General features: G+C 38.5%; 1 protein-coding gene across 4 annotated transcripts in view; it reads left to right on the top strand.

Annotated features, from left to right (window-relative positions):
* The window catches only part of LOC140324088 (pendrin-like), a 47,974-nt gene that overhangs the window by 6,826 nt on the left and 22,933 nt on the right, over positions 1-18,215 (top strand). For 3 of the 4 annotated variants that reach the window (XM_072401652.1, XM_072401655.1, XM_072401653.1), the window contains exons 2-3: positions 14,346-14,497; positions 15,584-15,723. In XM_072401652.1, the coding sequence (XP_072257753.1) occupies positions 14,346-14,497; positions 15,584-15,723 (292 nt within the window). Of the gene's footprint in view, positions 1-9,525; positions 9,641-14,345; positions 14,498-15,583; positions 15,724-18,215 lie in introns of those variants that run through there. The other variant, XM_072401654.1, reaches the window with a different exon arrangement.

The following is an 18,215-nucleotide window of genomic DNA, read 5'->3' as shown; positions in this document are numbered from 1 at the left end:
GCACCTAACCTAAACCCTCTGCCATGTGCCTAACCCTAAGCTTCCTGGTGCTTTACCTTCACCCCTTCCTACCTGGCACCTAAACTTTACCCTCTGCCATATGCCTAACCCTAACCTTCCTGATGCCCAACCCTCACCCCTTCCTACCTGACATCTAACCTTTACCCTCTGCCATGTGCTTAAACCTCTGGCACCTAACCTTAATGCTTTGCCATGTGCCTAAACCTAACCTTCCTGGTGCAGAACCTTCACCCTTTTCCCCCTGGCAGCTTACCACAACCCTCTGCCATGTGCCTAACCCTAGCCTTCCTGGTGCTGAACCTTCACCCCTTTCTACCTGGCACCTAACCTTAACCGTGTGGCATGCAGGGGTGTAATCATAAAAAAAGAAGAGGGGGCACGGCACACTACACCCCTGCTTATGTGTCAATCAAAGGGGAAGAAACTTCCCCCGAGTGATGTCATGATACCATGTCATGAACCTGCCCACTTTCCCATCGCAGGTCTGAGCCTGCGATTCCACATGGGAGAGGTAGTCAGCGGGTCTGGCCAGTGCGCCCTATAGCAGGGTCCTTCTCCTGACCCCCACATGGGGGCGGACCGGCCAGAGCCTCGGACCACCAAAGAATTCTTTGCAAAATAAGAGTGGGCACGCATGCCCATTCATGTAAAAAGTGAGGGCACGATGTGCCCACCCCACTACACTCCTGGTGGCATGTGCCTAATCCTAAGCTTTCTGGTGTCTAACCTTTACCCCTTCCTACCTGGCACCTAACTATAACCCTCTGCCATATGCCTAACCCTCACCTCTTCCTACATGGCACATAACCCATAACCCTCTGCCATATGCCTAACCCTAAACTTCTTGGTGCTTAATCCTCACCCCTTCCTACCTGACACCTAACCGTAACCCTCTGCCATGTGCCTAGCCCTAACCTTCTGGGTGCCCAGCATTCACTCCTTCCTATCTGGCACCTAACCTTAACCCTCTGCCATGTGCCCAAACCTAACCTTTCTGGAGCCTGACCTTCACCCCTTCCTACCTGACATCAAACTTTCACCCTTTGCCATGTTCCTAAGCCTAACCTTCTGGGTGCCAAACATTTACCCTTTCCTTCCTGGCACCTAACTGAAACCCTCTGCCATGGGTCTAACTTATGGTCTCTCTTACCTGGCACCTTGGTGCATACTCCCCTTATTTGTGCCTAACCTTCTCCCCTTACAACTTCGCACCTAACCCTATATCTCATCCCTTCTTACCTGACCCAGTACATAACCCTAACCTACCCTTCTTGGTGCCTAACCTTCCCCTCTTCTTAACTGGCACCCAACCAGGACTCCCAACCCCAGTACCTAACATTAACCTCTGTTCCAGTGCCTAACCCTAACTTTAACACACAATAGCCTCCCCAAAAGCTAGCTCCTAACCTTAACCCTCCAGATTCCTAGCTCTTAAAACTAAGATTCATCACCTCCCAAAATATGAGATAACTTTAGCTTCTACCTATCAAAGGGCAGTGCCCAGCCTGTGCAAGCATGAAGCTCTGTGTTCAGAAAAGGGAGAATGGTTTGTTGTAACCACATAGGCAGTTGTTAAATATAGCCAATGCAAAATGTTTTTAATTCCTAAATGAGTATAGATAGACACATTTGGGTTGACAAAACAGTAAGGGTATATCTGTACATGGTCAGCAAAGTATATGGGTAAGGGAAACTCCAGTACTTTATTTTGTACTGGACCAATGTGTGGGTTACAATATGCTTTGAAAAAAAATCCTGAATAATGAAGTATGGTAGATTGATTCACATTTTTCCATAGAAGTAATTTCAGGTAAAGTCTTTCAACTATGTTTTTAAAAGTGGAATTATAGTTTGATAAAAAATACACAATAAAAACTACTCATAAACACCCATATAGTTATGTAGTCTGGTCCCAAAGTAAATAACAATTTCCCTATTTCACAGTACAAGCCACCGTCTTGCATGGTCAGGTCATATCCTGTTTAGAGCAAGAGCTTTTGGGGGAACAGTTTCATTATTTTAAAAAAAGCGGTTAGGACAGGTGTTTGTCTCAACATATTATTAGGCAGGGTGGTGTCAGTTACTGTATAAAATCCTCACTTTGAGTTAATCACAAACAAAGCAAAAAAAAAAACTTTATGGAGCCTAGACATTCTTTAACTTTGGAGCAAGCTGTGCTTTGATGTGCAAAAAAGAAAAAACTGCAGAATTTGTCTTCATCAATAAAGAGTTAAAAAAGCTTGCAGAACAGCAAAAGACTTCTACAAGTCATGCAAACTGCCCCCCTCCCCACTATCAAGCTTCCGTTCTGCACACAAATGAGCAGGGAAGCCCTGTTCGTATCTAGGAGTCGCCCGAATGTCAGATGTCCTTAAATCGGGGAGTACCTGTATAGGTAAGCAGTAGTAATAAACAAAAGGTTTGGAATTTTACCTTTCTGGCTTATCTCCATCCATGTTCAGTTACCACACTTTAGGCAAATGTTTTCTATTCCCATGCAGCCAAATTTTATTCAGTTTAGCACATCCCTGACTGCGGAACAGTATGAGTATGTTACTGTTCTCCAAAACGCCTCTGTGTGTTCTAATTTATTTTCATGATGAATTTCTGAGCACTGTCCTAGCCTGCCATAAATGTGCAATGCATCAGGTGCATCTCCAGTAAATTTTTACTCTGAAAGTGTAGTTGCATTTTGTAGTGGTAGCTGTCTTCTGCCTCCTTTTGTTTGTTTTTGGAGATAAGTCAGACAAAACAGTCATTAGAAACCATCCTGATCACCTGTTCTTTCCTTGCTGAACATTTCTGGAAGTTTCCCTGTATCAGCCTGTTAGGTTCAGAGTTTTCTTTCCAGGTGTTGTATTCCAATGTTGGCCTAAAGCTGATGAGTTTATGGAGAGCAATGAAAGTCTTATTTTAATAAATGATAGCTCTGAGAAATTCTTTACAGAAAGGATTGCTCTATTCCCTAGGAGTGGTGAGGAAAATCAATCATATCTTCTGGGATTTATTGGACTTTTACATTTATCTTATGAAAATAAAACTAATATAAATACTTGATAACTTTTAAAACAAGCTATCAAAGTTTATATTGTCACAAATATATCCCATGAATGTCAGGCTGTAAGATACAGGTGGCTGTGTAATTACATTGAGCAGCTCTAAATATCCACACATTGTAGGGACTGGTGGTGGAAGACCCGGCTGAAAGATTAACACTGTTTTATAGCTGATGGGGCTGGTGTTGATTCGCACCAAGCAGGTTTGGCTAGTATTCACAGAGACAGTCCATAGCTGAAAAAAGCTAGTGCTTATGAATTGATTTATGTAGCCAAAGGAAAAAAGATTAAACATTCTACGGAAATTGTTGAGTTTTTTTAACATTAGAACAGGTAAACAGACTTTTTTTTCAGACAGTGCCTACATATAAAAGTTATCTACTTTAATAAAAGCAAAAGGTAAACTTTAACAAATAACAATAGATGTAATTATGTGCTATGGAAAAATAGGACATCCTTGGCCCCAGAAGCTGCCAATGCATCCTTTAGCAGAAATGACTTCTTGAATCTGTTTAGAATAACTGTCCACCTCTCTGACAACAATCCAGGGAAAAATTTATAAGAGCTTTGTAAGTTCCATTATATGAGCTGCCTGTTTCATATGCTCCATACCATTGGTGTATGATTCAAACTAGGGTTTTTGATAGATAAATCTTAAACCCTCAATTTCCTAAGTATGAACAGTGACTTGGTGGTTTTGCTAGTGTGTTTCAGATTATTGTTGCATCGCAAGATCCATATCTAGTTCAACCTCAAGTTTTGGACAGATGGCCTTACATTCTCATCTGAAGTCAATGACTTTGGGATGCCTATGGCCTGAAGCAGTAAGACAACCCCAGACCATAATTTTTGACCACTGAGCTTCACAGTTGCTGTAAGGTTTTTTAATGCTGTCTTCAGCTTGCATCCAAAATGTCCACTGTTACTATAGAGTATTCTTTATAGAACACTGCTGGGTGGATTACCTTCCAGTCTTCACTTAGGCTAGCGTCAATACAGGCTACCTGCAAAGAGAGCTGTCAATGAGTCTGGGAAACCTCCCAACCCTGCTGGACCATCAGGACAATTAATATACATTGTATCTTTCTCACTCTTAATGTCTGCCAGCAGAACAGATAACTTCACTGAAAACTTGCTATTATTGAGATTTATAACTATTTTTAGCCCACAATGGAGCCCTAGTATACCAGAGTGTAAGACTAAAGCTGCGTACACACTTCCAATTTTTATCGTTGGAAATGAACGACGAACGAACGATGAACGATCGATTGGGCAAAAATCGTTCGTAAAAAAAAGTAACCAACGACGCCGACGAACGAGGATAGTCGTTGGAAGTGAACGACCGGACCGGCGGATCGGATTGGATGACGATCGTTGACCATCTATCGTGTGTACGGTCGTTCATTGATTGTCCATGGTCTGAGCATGCGCGGTGAACGAACGTTCGCTCACTTCCTGTGGTGCACGTCACTTCCTGTATCGTTCAAAGATCGCATCTATCGTGTGTACAATATCTGCGAACGATCGAGTCGTTATCTGTATGTACAGGATCGGTGCTATACGATCGTTCGCAGATATCGTGCAGGATCGTTCGTCGTTCGTTTACCAACGATAATAATTGGAAGTGTGTACGTAGCTTTAGTGTGTAAGGGCAGACTTAGACCTGCAGTGGGAGCCAGCATTCCAGCACAGCTCCCTGCGACTGGCACCTTGCCAGCTACTCAAGACTTGCACTGCAGTGCTGGTTCTTAAGCAGTGTTTGCAGATTTAAAAGTGAGCCCATTTATTCTCTATTGGGCTATTGCAGGTAGATGCTATACAGTATGTCGGAGGTTTACTGGCGTGAGGAAGCAGTAACCTTACTACAACCCCATTGTCAGTCTGAATACAGCCTAAAGTTTTGTTCACATTTTTTTTTTTTGCAAACCGTTTTAGCTTTTGTTTTTGCTTTTTTATGTGTTTACCTTTTCTTTTTCTAGAGATTGCCTACTGGAAATGCAACAGTTTTTCTCTTTTTTTCCATTACTAATGTGAATGAAGCCTACATTTTCACTCTACATTGATTACACTTTTATAATACTAGAAATGATTACACTTTTTACAAAACATAAAACACTGGGAAGCTGGGAACTTGTTGGGACATAATACAAAGTTGAGACATAGTAAAAAGAAGACACACTATGGGGAGGGCATTAGAAAGTGGAAACAAAGTATAGGGGCAGCAAAAAGTTGACTCAATTATAGGGTTTAGTGGACATCTACAACACAAAGAAGTGGAAGCACTAAATTTGTTGCCCCACCGACTTTTTTACCACCCGAGTGCAGGTTTCCCCCACCTGGCTGAAAAGAATTTCTGGAGAAAACACTGCTATAGCCCAGCAACTAAATATTTGATTTGATCCTTAGTCCATTGCACATTGTTCCAGTCAGCCTGTTTTTTGTAAATTGAAGGACAAACTGAAGCCTTGCTCTAAAGTTTTTTTTCTGGGAGAGCAAAGGCTCTTTCCTGGTCCACCAAATATCCTAGCTGGAGTTCATCCAACATTATCTAGTCTTTTCAACCTTAGCCTAAAGCTGCGTACACACGGCAAATTTTTCTCGCCCGATAATCGGTATCAGCCAATTATCGGGCGAAAATCTGCCGTGTGTACAGTCGGTCGTCGTCCATCGTCCGTCGACCGTCCTGGCGGATCCATGGACGATGGACGACGACCGATCCTAATGAAAGGGAAGGGGAGAGCGCGCAGCAGGGTGCCGCTCCGTCGCTCTCCCCCTCCCCTCTCCATAGAGCATGAACGGTGCTGTATGTACAGCATCGTTCATGCATCGTGCAGTCTTTTCTCGTTGGAAAGGATCGTGAAAGATCCTTTCCAACGAGAAAAATTGCAGGTGTGTACGCAGCTTAACTGTCCTTCGTGCTCTTTCTTATTTATTCGCTTTATATACTGCATTACTTTTTGGCATTACTTGCTAGGATGCAGGCATCTCTAGACTGATATCAGATACCACTTATCAAGGCATGTTAATATTTGCAGAATTCTCACAAGAGCCAGCCTTTCCGACCAACTGATATGCTTGTATTACATAGAAAAGGAAATAGCGATGAAATCATGGTTTATATTAAAGTTTGCAATAAATAAATATTATTTGACAGAACTCTATGTTCAATACAAAGTGATGAACCTCAACCTAATCATACAAGTACATTTTTCAACAAAAAGAAGTACAAAAAACAAATGAAAGGATTAACAGGAAAATCAATATATTTAAACCAAAAATAATGCACTCTTTGACTGGTTGGTTATATAGTCTATTGAGAACTGTAATTTTATTTGTAAAAAGGAGAACAAGTAGATAAGTAAAAAGGAAGACGTGGATGGAGGGAAAGTGAAGAAGGAGAGGTAATAGGGAGCGATGCATTCAAAGTACCAGTAAAAAACTAGTAAAACAATATGATTCTCTCATGAGATTCAGCACTTAAAGCTGACCAGTAATCCAGTAAAAAACAGCATCCATCTTCTACAAGTGGGGTTCCTCTTTTCCCTTTAGAACAGAAGTAAGGTCTTCCATTAGGTAGAGCTCATTATTTCTGGGAAACTGACTCACGCACCATTGCAGGGATGCAAACCCTGGCAGTGCCCACCAAATAGATGAAAAGGGACTTACTTAGGACTTAAAATGTTATTGGTATTATGGTGAAGGATGAGAAAACCTGGCACAAAGGGTACATGAAGGTGTAGTAAACTTCTGTATATTTTGCTTGATTTTTTCCCAGAAAGGTTGGATCCCTGGATATCCCTAGAAAATGTGGAGAAGTATTCCACAAGCGGAGCCACAGTGCAAACATCAGTCAGAGACTGTAGTAAATACGGAGTGAAGTGGTGAGGGTACGTGATACCACCTCATGAGCACTTTATAACCCTTTTCCTGGTATATTGTGCTAACAGATGATGTATGGGAAAGCAGGATCAGAGCTGTTACCTCGTCAGGTTTAAAAGCATTGTCAAGATCTGCAGCCCATTTTTAATAATAGGAGGGATGAACTCTAGGTAGGGGGAAATTGGTTCTGGATACATAGCAGAAATTACATGGCATGCTGGGACCTGCGCAAGGCACTGCTTTTCAAACAGAGTGTCCATAAAAGGTGTCTGGATGAGGACGCAATCTCAAGAAATTGTAAAATTGCCTTATTTTACATAATCCTAAAGGAGAATAGGGGGGGCTGAGGACAACTCGAGAATAGAGGGCCAAGTACAATGGTGAGAAAATGATGAAACATGTTTTGGTCCTTGATCTGCTCATGGGTGTAAGATAAGAGCAAAGCCAGTATTATCACTGGAAACAAAGGAGAATGTGACAGAGGAAAGATATTTGGAAAAGTAAATCAAGGTCGCTCCTGCTGTAGGATAAAAGCACACATGTGATGACATATGTGTTGCCAACTACGGTAGAACCTGTAAATGGAACTCTCAAATAGCCTGTTCATTGGATGCACAAAGTTCCCAACTACCATGCCAGAACCAGTCAATAATTCTATTCAGGTGGGAGGCTAAGCAGTATTTAAAGATATCTGGAAAACCAATGCCACCCTGATTCTTAGAGAGAGAGAAGATCAAGTTGTTGCCTAGAAGAAGAGAAAAGATCAAGTTGTTGCCTAGGTCGAGGGAGGGCCCAAATAAATTGCAGGAAAAGGGAGTTAAGTGAACGGAAAAAAAAGAGTATATGTATCAGAAGTGCCTGGAGTAGGTACAGTACCTTCGATAGGAGGTTTTAATAACATTACATCTGCCGAACCATGAGAAGAGATTCATGCACCATCCAATAGTTAATTGCAGAATTTTGGTACAAGGGGCAAGAAAATTAAGTCTATAACTTAGACAGGTCTTTTGAGATCTGGATCTGCAAGTAAATGATGACTTCAAAAGACCAATGAAAAAGGAAAATATTATAATATAATAAGGGAGCGCCCTGAGGTTTACAGGGTCACATACAGGGCTCCAGACTTATCATAGTATTTGGGATTACAAATATTTGGGTTGCTCAGAAATGCCACAATATTCCCTGAATATTAAGGTTTCCTCTAATCTACCAGGGCAGAGGCTCAAGGGTCAAGATAAAAATCAGCGTAGAGAGGACAGCCCTATCTAGTTCCATTGTTATGGGGAACAAACCAAAACAAAATTCTATTGGCTTTGACTCTAGCGGAGAAATAGGAGTACAGGGACAAAATCCAAGAAATCATTTTCCTAATCTTAAAAAATGTAGTCTATGAAATGAAGCCCCAATTAACTCAATCGAATGCCTTCTCAGCGTCTGTAAAGCAAAGCAGTAAAGGAAGATTTTCTTGTTTGGGCTGCATGTAATAGATTGATAGTTTTGATGGTGATGTCTTGCACCTCCCTATTTGGCATCACAGTGGCAGACCAGGAACATATTGATGCGAAAATAAAAGCATTGTACAGTACAGGATAGTACAAAGAGAAGTATTTCACAGTTGCATGTGAATTAGCCAAATATCACATAGTTGATATTCACACAAGTGTTTTTGTAGCTGGTTAGAAAGAGACCCAAAGGGCCATTCCTTCTGCTTAATGCTAGAAGCATCTAGATAGCAATTTAAATCACCACCTACAATCAGGATCCTTTCAGCTAAATCATATATGATATGCAGCCATATTCAATAAATGGGCAGTGTTAAAAGCTGTTGATCAACATTACCCTTAACAAGCAAGATTCAACCTTCCACATCCCTCAGTTAGTCTTTCACATATTTTTATTTAGAAGAAAATAATTACTTATATACAAAATAAATCCAATGTAAATCCAATGTTGCCTGCAGTTCTTTATTTTATAGATATAAATGCAGGTGATAATGTCACATTGCTAAGACCTTAACCTCTCCATCTGTTACATGCAAACTATGTACTGCTGCCATGGCTAACAGATTGGTTTGGAAAGCAAACAAGAAATACCTAGATCCTAGATCTTATTCCTGTATCTTTTACATACAGAATATATTGAAGCCATTTTGCTGTGGCATAAAGTATATTTTGTTCTTTTACAATACACAAGGTACAAGGTACTGCTTGTTAGTGTACCACAGGAGCCCTACGTTTCTGTGCTGGTATATTTGCTATATATACATTCAATACATATATATTCAATGGCAAACATACCAGGAGAGCAAAACATGTAGCATTGTACGTGTTAGGCATTTTCTGTCGGTTCAAGTCTGTAGCCACAAGTATGATAACTGTAGCTGTAACATGCTAGCATCAGTTTTATCAGAACAGTCTAGATTGTTTTTACTGGAAATCATATGGCAAAAGTCCATGAAATCAAAGAATCTGAGCTCTTGATAATACATAACATAATAACAGAGAATTAGTAAGTTATTGGATAAATGGAAAACATGTTATATTGCCCTTCTGCTGTGCCAGTGGCTGCTGCTGCTTTTTATGGCTGTGACACTTGACACAGACTGAGTTCAGCAGTTTATCTCAATCTTGCACTTGCTTCTAAACAATATCTCTGGTCAGGACACCTAACCGGGACCATATAAGGTAGGTAGCACAGTTTATTTCTCAATGGATCCATAAAATTTAGATCCATAGAATGTAGATTTCATGAATCAGGGTCCTGCTTTACATTGGCATTATAAGAAGGGAAGTATTTCTTACTAAGGGATAGCATAGCTTTTAAAACTTATTATTCATAGTACACAAAACATAATTATATATTACTTTTGTGCTATTTAAAAATGGTTTAATGACAGGGATGTAACAAAAAAATCACTATTGTTAAGTTTTCCTGGCAGGCAACTGTGATCTGTCCAGTATTGACCACTGGGTGATTGGGCCAGTTTATGCCAGCTGTATACAGCTTTATGGGCAGTTCAGCCTTATACATACATCCAAGCATTGCAAGAAACAGCATGACCTTGACTTGAAGGGGTCATAAAATTGAGTTGTAGTTAAATTTAATTAAAAGACTTATACAAGTTCAGTTCCCTTTACATTTAATATATTTGGGTGTAATGTATTATTGCATAGTTGCCATGATTAAATATCCAAATCCTTTATAGTTGGATACATTTTAATCAATAAAAGCATTGTCTAAATAGGGAACACTTAACCTGTCTCGTCTTGATGGATCCAGTTTTTGTTTTTTTGCAGAGCTACATTTTCCATTAAAAATTGTAAGCATCCTGCTTCTCTCCACAGTTCCACACTTTGACCTTTACATTCCTAGTATTTTCCTGCAGCTCTGATCCCTGAATGAGACAGGTTCCTTTTTGCCCTCTAGGTTCATATTGACATTGAAACACACCTTGACAAAATACAGAAAAAGCATGTGTGAATGAGCGCTCAAACAGTATTATTTCTTATACAGAATATATTTTTTTCCAAATGTAAAACTGTAAAGGGATACTTTAAATATACTTACAACAAGTGTATTTAAAGGATAATTTCATAATAGCAAAAAGAGCTCAGAAGTGAAGCAATAGCATAACAAATGATCACACTTCCTTTATTGTTAGGTGAATTAGGTTTCATGAGCAGCTGTTACATTGGCAGGAGATTTAAAAATGTTAGCCAAGTGCCAGCATTTTCCAGCCTCATTCCAGTATTTATTTGGTCCTTATCCACCAGGTATTGGGTGTTTAAACTGCAGTGCAGGAACCCAATAAATATTGTAGAGTAGACATTTTCCTGGCAGCAGGCGATCAGTAAACCAGTAAGAAAATGTATACTCAGCCACGTGTGAATAAAGCCTCATTATGCCAATGATTGACTGTTCTGATGCAAACAAATGTAACACGCAAATACTACAGCTTGAAAAAATGCTAGAGACGTGTAGGTATTTTTACCTGGAAAGAGATTTTTTTTTTTTGCATGTGTTTAGGGTTATATATAAATAACTGAATACACAATGGTATCCTAAGATGTCACCAATAGCTTTTACTTATGGCAAGAATAAGTATACATCTCCAAGCATTAATGACTGAATGATTAACTAACATGGAGGAAACCTTTGAAGATCTGTATGCATGTGTCAGCTGACAGGTTCATTCTCACTTGAACTGGTTTAACCCAAAACACTGCTTCCTTCAGGCTGCAGGATCTATATATTCTGATTCCTATACACTAGTGTGTCAGAGTCTACCTTTTCATGGCCGAAAGGAGCTGACAACCTGCAGGTACTCTGCTTAAACTGCCATTCCTACTATCTGTCTGATTTTTGCATTGGAAATGTTTGACATGCATAGGATGTTTAAAGGTACTGTGGGCCTTTTTCCTTGATGCATGAGAAGTGAATGTCTAAATGACAATACTTCTATTTAAATTCTGCAAATAAATAATAGTTATGCACATAAAAAGTTTTACTTGCAAGTTGTAGAAGATTATAGAATGCCAGGACTTTGCATATGGGTGTGTATATGTCTGTGTATGTGTTTAGAAATATACTTACTGTAAAGGTGCAGGCAGTTTAGTCACCCCTCTAAATGGTACAATTATACATGCAATTCCACATTTTAAATAATGTAATGCTAAGGTTGACACCAAGCTATAATCTGCCTTTCTCTCTGTTAGAGATGTTAGGATTTAAGGCCTGGATTTGTCACTATAATAATATTTTTATGTTCCTTATGGAGTCTGCACGTCGTTATATGTTTATGTCCTTAATAAAGAAAATCTGTACAGAGATACTGAACTTCTGATGCAGTTCAAACAGCTGCATCTTGCTTCAGTACATTTTAAATCAGTTATCAAGAACAGGCAAGCAACTATTCTGCATACTGTATTTTTTTCAGTGACTGAATGTATTGAAGTCGATAAATAAAGGTGACAGCCAAGAAACTAGAAGTTACAGAAGCAATGATTGGAAAAGGCAACTTTAATATTTATGTACTCCAAAGTTGTTTTTAGGTTTGTGAACCTGTATGTGACTCACTTGCACATCCGGATCAGAGATGTAATTTTTGTGTTTCTTTTGTATAGTTTTATTATACAAGTGTGCACGCCTTCTGTAAATTGTATTCTAGTGGTCCCCTAATATATGGTAAATGTGAGATCAACAACATTATAATACCTGCTTAGTACACAAGTCATTGAAAGAGTAACACAGTGGAGGGGAGAAAATGAATAATTTCATGGTAAGGTTCATGTGTTTGGAGCACTGACAAAACACTGGATGACATTTGTTCCATGCTCCTTAAAAATGTGAGTGACAACCCAAACCTGCTGTTGGAAAGAGAAAGCAGAGAAACAAGAAATGCAACTGCTGATCTTCATTCATGTTCGACTTTAACTGTTTTTAATTGGTTATGGTGTTAATACTAGTTGAAACTTTCTAAAAACAATAAAAAGTTGTTAAAAGTATTTTCCTACATTCTTATACTATGGGAGACTTGTGTTGTTGTACAGGAGACTAGTATGTTGATAGTAATAGCTGAAGATGTCTCAAACACCCTCAAGTCATTTGGAACCCATAAATCCTTAAAGGAACTTGAACTGGTTACTATATACTTTCTAGCAGCCAGCACTTCATTAAATATAAACGGATCCGTGTTTTTTAGACACATGTTAATGACCCTAGAAGCCCCAGGCAAAACATTTTATTTAGATTTAGATAAGATAGGAAAGGGTTAGAACTTTATGTTTAAGTAAATGTTGCTACTAGAACATGTAGAGTAACCAGTTAATATTTCTTGAAGGATTTATAGCCTGCAAATGATTTGTGGTGGTAGAGACTTTGTCAACTATTGATATCAGCACACTAACAGGAATCTCCTTTATATTTAGATGAGACTGGAAAGGGTTAGACCTTGTTCAGGTTTGTATTACTGCCTGTTTTTAGGGAGATTATCTCTCTTTTCCTGTTAGGGGATCAGTAAGAAAAGGTCAGACTTTTAAAGTGTTTTTCTTGCTGTCTTTGTTTTCCCATTCCAGTAAAACCTATTCTCTTTACATTCCTTGTAAAGATGTCACAGGTAAAAGAGGTGAAAGAAAAATGTATATGATAGAAGTAAAAGCCTGACGGAAATTCTAAAATTTCCTACTTTTTCCAAATATAAAACATAATTTCCTGGAGTTAGGTTTAAAACCCCAATATACACTCCACAGCTCCCGAAATAAATAAATAAATAAATAAATGTGCAGTGTAGACCAGGGAACACTCCAGGTTTTCAGCCACCTGGATCCCCAAGGCTCTGCCATACATAATGCTTTGGAGATCCATTCCAGTGCTGCAGCAACTCATTCCCTTCCCTGCCACAGTAATAGTTCATGACAAAGTGATGGAGATGTAAGTACATGAAGTGTGACAAAAAAACAAAACTCCACCCCTGATAGAGAATATAAAGGGGTGGGGGATTTGAATCTGGTGAATATGTCTGGTATTGTTTGGAAATCACCAGGATATATAAACAACAGGAAAACAAAAAAATGGACAGAGATTCTAAGTCTTTATTATTCTATTATTATTAGGTAGTTTTGTTGGACATATTTTCCCTTTTTTTTAAACAGAAACTGGGAAGAGGTCAACACAGTGGGAACCCAGATTTTTGGTAACGCAGGTGAAAAAAAAGGGGAATGAGAGTGCTCCACTTCATCAGAAGTTACTAAAGGAATGTTTATTATCACATTAGTCATTTTTACATTGCAATGTTCATTCAAAGTTCCAGAAGAACCATTGTGTTTTAGTGCCAGAATGCCCTATGTATAGGCTGTTAGCAAAAGTATCAATTTGCTGAAATTCCTGTTTTGGTAAGGATTTCTAGCTAAACTGACAGCTGTAATCTCTGTCCTGTTCACTTGCAAGCCTGACTTTTACTCTTCATTGAATTTTCAGGTTTCTTTATTCACAGTGTTAACTTTTCTGCTCAAGCTGTAACTTACTGTTGCTGAAAAAACTGATGAAGCAGACATAGATCTCTGGAATGTGTTGGTTCTCTAGAAACTTCCATACTCTTAAATTGTACACTGCAAAAAAAAATCATATCTGAACAGGTTTAGCTGGATGAAAACAAAGTAAAAACATACATTAAAAAGAAGACGGGTCAGAACCCTTGTTATACCAGTGAAAGTCTGAAAACACAATCTATGATCTATGTTCAGTTGTTTATATTTCATTTACTACTGCTGTTGTTTACCACTTTCAGCTGATGCTATGTGGGTCAGAAGTCCTATATAATAAAGAAAAATAAACTAATTACTGTTTATCTTCCTCATAAATGTTTCCCTTTTTGTTTCCTATCCTTATCAGATTACATCAGAGAAGATGGATGTGCCCATTCTTGCATATGATGAGTATCTTGTATCTCGGTCAATTTACTCTGAACTCAACTTCCAACAAGAAAATGAAAAGAAAGAAATAATTAAAACTAGTATTCCTAAAAGACTGATAAACAGCTGCAGGTTTGTAACATATTTAAATTAATCTATGCTTTATATGGTAAGAACATATCTAGTAATGTATAATCATAATTTTTAATTATGTGGGGCAGTTAAGCCAATTGAATGGAAATTAATTCTGGCATTGGGATCAATTTGTGTATCTGAAATTCATCCCCAACACCTGTCTATATCATCCCTAAAGCTCTAGGCAAATATGGGGGATACACATTTTTGGAGCCCTTTAACCCCCTAACCGCTAACCCCGTAATTTTTCGTCTTAAAAAAAAATGCTATTTGGGATAAGCCCGTATTTTTTCGACTTACCTTTAAATCCCTCCTTTAATTTTATTAAAAGTAATTTTTTTTTTACATGATTGTGTGTTTCAAACATTTTTTATATTCATTATTTTTACTAGAACCCTGTTCAAACATATTTCTGTAAGTTACAGGTCTACAATTTAAAAAACAATTCATAAAAACCTGTGACGCTTTTGGTACAGAAATCTAGACATCAGTGTAACGCTCAGGTGGTTAATAATTACCATCCAATATAGTTTTTGTTTTATTGCTTAAACGTAAGCAGTTTAAATACCTAAGTTTGGTATCAGGTGCTTGCAGTCTCTGTACAGCAGAGCTAAGTGGGAGAGAAGAAGCAGCACAAGGCTCTAGTCAGTTAATATACAGACACGCAGACAAGGAGCATGCTTGACTGGAAAAGAAATAAGAGTAGCAGAGAAATTAGCTCATTAATGTGCTCGTTTTAATAAGTCAGAGGCTGGGGCAGGCCCATGACAGCCTAGGTGCAGAGGAAGTGAGTTAAAAATGCAGGCTGCCAGTCTATCCAAAAGACTTAGACATCCTAGGGCAGAAGAGTTTTGCATCTTCTTGGTAAATGTTTCCTTGATGCTGTTTTTGGTGTAGAAATGTATGTCCTACCCTTGTGCAGTAGATGTCAGTTGTTGTAAGAGAATCTTTATATTAGGCAATCTTACCAACACAGCCATTGTTCGTATTGGACATAAAATGTGTCATTGTGGTCCTATATAAAGCATTTATTAGATGTTAGATCAGAATTGTATGAGTAAAGTAGTGTTATTTGATTGACAGTTGCACACCTGTAACAGCTCGCCAAAAACTTAAGAAATTTTTCCCTGTCCTAAACTGGCTGCCCAAGTATCGGTGGAAAGAATGGCTTGTACATGACCTTATCTCAGGACTTTGCACAGGACTCGTTGGCACTTTACAAGGTAAGCTTGATTTTAATAAATATTATTAAGCATTAATACTTGATTTTTTGGTTTGCATCTTTGTAGGTGTGGTTAAATTGTCTATAATGTCTATAGTGTAGCTTACAGAATTTTACTCCTTTATCAGGCTTGCTTTATTTTATGCTAAAAAATATATAAATAAAAAAAACATGCCTTAGTTCAGGGGTGTCAAACTCAAATACACAGAGGGCCGAAATTAAAAACTTAGACCAAGGCGGGGTACAAACTTGAAATTTATTGAAAAAAATTGAGGAAGTTTATTACTACTACTACTACATCCATAACTAACAAGACTAATTTCTTTCTATCTTTGCAGGCTGTGTGTTGTTCATCCTCTCACATTACATGTTTGTCTGACACTAAATATTACACTATTCAGTCTCTGATGGATTGAAACAAACACAATGCCCCTGGTGGTCAGGCACCATGTGATCATTGCCTAGGCTTTGTGTCACATGATGGGTGTACAGGAATAATGTCTATGTATTGCATGTATTGAAAATGATAACCTGAGGGGGTAACGCGGGCAGGCAGGGCCCGATGTAGTTAATTTTCAGAATTCGGTGTCCCTTGAGGGCCAGATTTGGCTAGCGGGTCAGAGTTTGACACCCCTACCTTAGTTGAACCAAAGGAATACAAAAACTCCAGATTGCTCCAAAGGGAAAAAATATCTTAAAACCAAAATTCTAAACCTTAATTCTAAAGAATCCAACAGTTTTTAGAAACAGGCACAGACAGGGTTCCCCCCTAAAGTAATCAGCCTAGAGTTTGGCTTTATTGTTTCTTATTGGTGAGATTCTCAATACCTTTTATTATTATAGTAGCCCTTCTCTGCACTCTCTAGCATCACATCATCCTTTTTGTGAACTACCGTGTTTCCCCGAAAATAAGACACTGTCTTATATTCTTTTGGGCTTCCAAAAACACACTAGGTCTTATTTTCAGGGTAGGTCTTATATACTTTTTTTAATGAAAAAAAACACTTACCATATTCCCAAATTCCCCTTACAAATGGGGGAAAAGTGCTAGGTCTTATTTTCGGGGTAGGTCTTACTTTCGGGGAAACACGGTAGTAACCTAAATTGGACTGCCTAATATTATGAGGTCTTGCTTATTGTACATGAGCAAGATTATGTCCATTGAGGCTAGGCCTCTTTTATTACAAATATACATTTTACTTGCTGTAGAGGCTCATATTGGAAATCCAAGTTGTTGGAAAAAACAGTTGTAAACCGATTCGATTACATAGATAGATAGATGCATGTTTGTAGATAAGAGACACTAAATGAAAAAAGTTACAAAAGAAAGAAAGTAAAACGTTTAAATTGTTTTAGAAAAGTGCCACAGAACAAAACAAGTTACACAAAGTGCTGGATGAAGATTTCTGGCCTGACCAATGCATTTACTATCCCAAGTACATTTGGTGCAGTCCTATATACTTTACAGACTACAGATTCTAACAGCGGAAGTAATAGTCATTGGATTATTTGCATACCTATTCTATTTTACACATCTGTCTCGTGACATTTTGTACCCAATGTCTCGACTGTCTATTTAAACTTTGTATACCATGTATTGTCTAATTTATCTATAGATATATTAGGAATACTTTGTTGTATGTGATGTACAGTACTTTTCTGTTGTGCCTACTGAGAACATGATGGGCCTGATTTATTAAAGCTCTCCAAGGCTGGAGAGAACACACTTTTATCAGTGAAGCTGGGTGATCCAGCAAACCTGGAATAAATCTGGTCCAGGATTCAAAACATTTGCTAGCAAATGACTGAAGAGATCCATTCCAGGTTCACTGGATCATCCAGCTTGACTGATGAAAATGGATCCTCTCCAGCCTTGGGGGGCTTTAGTAAATCAGGCCCATTGATTTCACCTTTACACAGAAATATAGATAATCTTGCACATTTGCACTGGTTACGTTAATCAGGCAAAATCTTATCAAATTTGTGCCATGTGACGAGTGCTTGAAAAGATCAAAGGGCTTCAAGATATGTCAGTATGACTGTGACAATTTATCTGCAACTTTCCTATACCTGTCTCCCTGCATAATATTTTTTTTGTCTTCCTTTCAGATAATAATAGGGTGAATTTCACAATGTACAATGATCTCTCATCAATATAGTAGTAATATGCTTAGGGTAGTTTCTAGTAAAATATATTTGTTTCACACAACATTGGACTTTTATTACTTTGATTGGTATATTGCTGCAAAGTGCAAGAAAGCAGACATCCAACTTGTAGGCTTTTTTCTGCCCATTATTCCACTTCATGTAATTCCAAACAGTCTATTGTAGAAATCAGAATGTGCATCAACAGGGATCCTTTATGCTGTCATTGTTTTCGGTCCTGACCAGAAAACATGGTTTCTATTCTCTTGCAAATTTGGAAAATTCTGAATTCTCTAGCCTGGGTCAATTTGTCTGTGACTCGCTGTACATTCCACATGGCTGTTTTAT

This window comes from Pyxicephalus adspersus, chromosome 2 (assembly GCF_032062135.1).
Source record: "Pyxicephalus adspersus chromosome 2, UCB_Pads_2.0, whole genome shotgun sequence".
Lineage (NCBI taxonomy): Eukaryota > Metazoa > Chordata > Amphibia > Anura > Pyxicephalidae > Pyxicephalus > Pyxicephalus adspersus.
The sequence above is the reverse complement of the archived record's forward strand: the minus strand, read 5'-3'. Positions and strand labels throughout refer to the sequence as shown.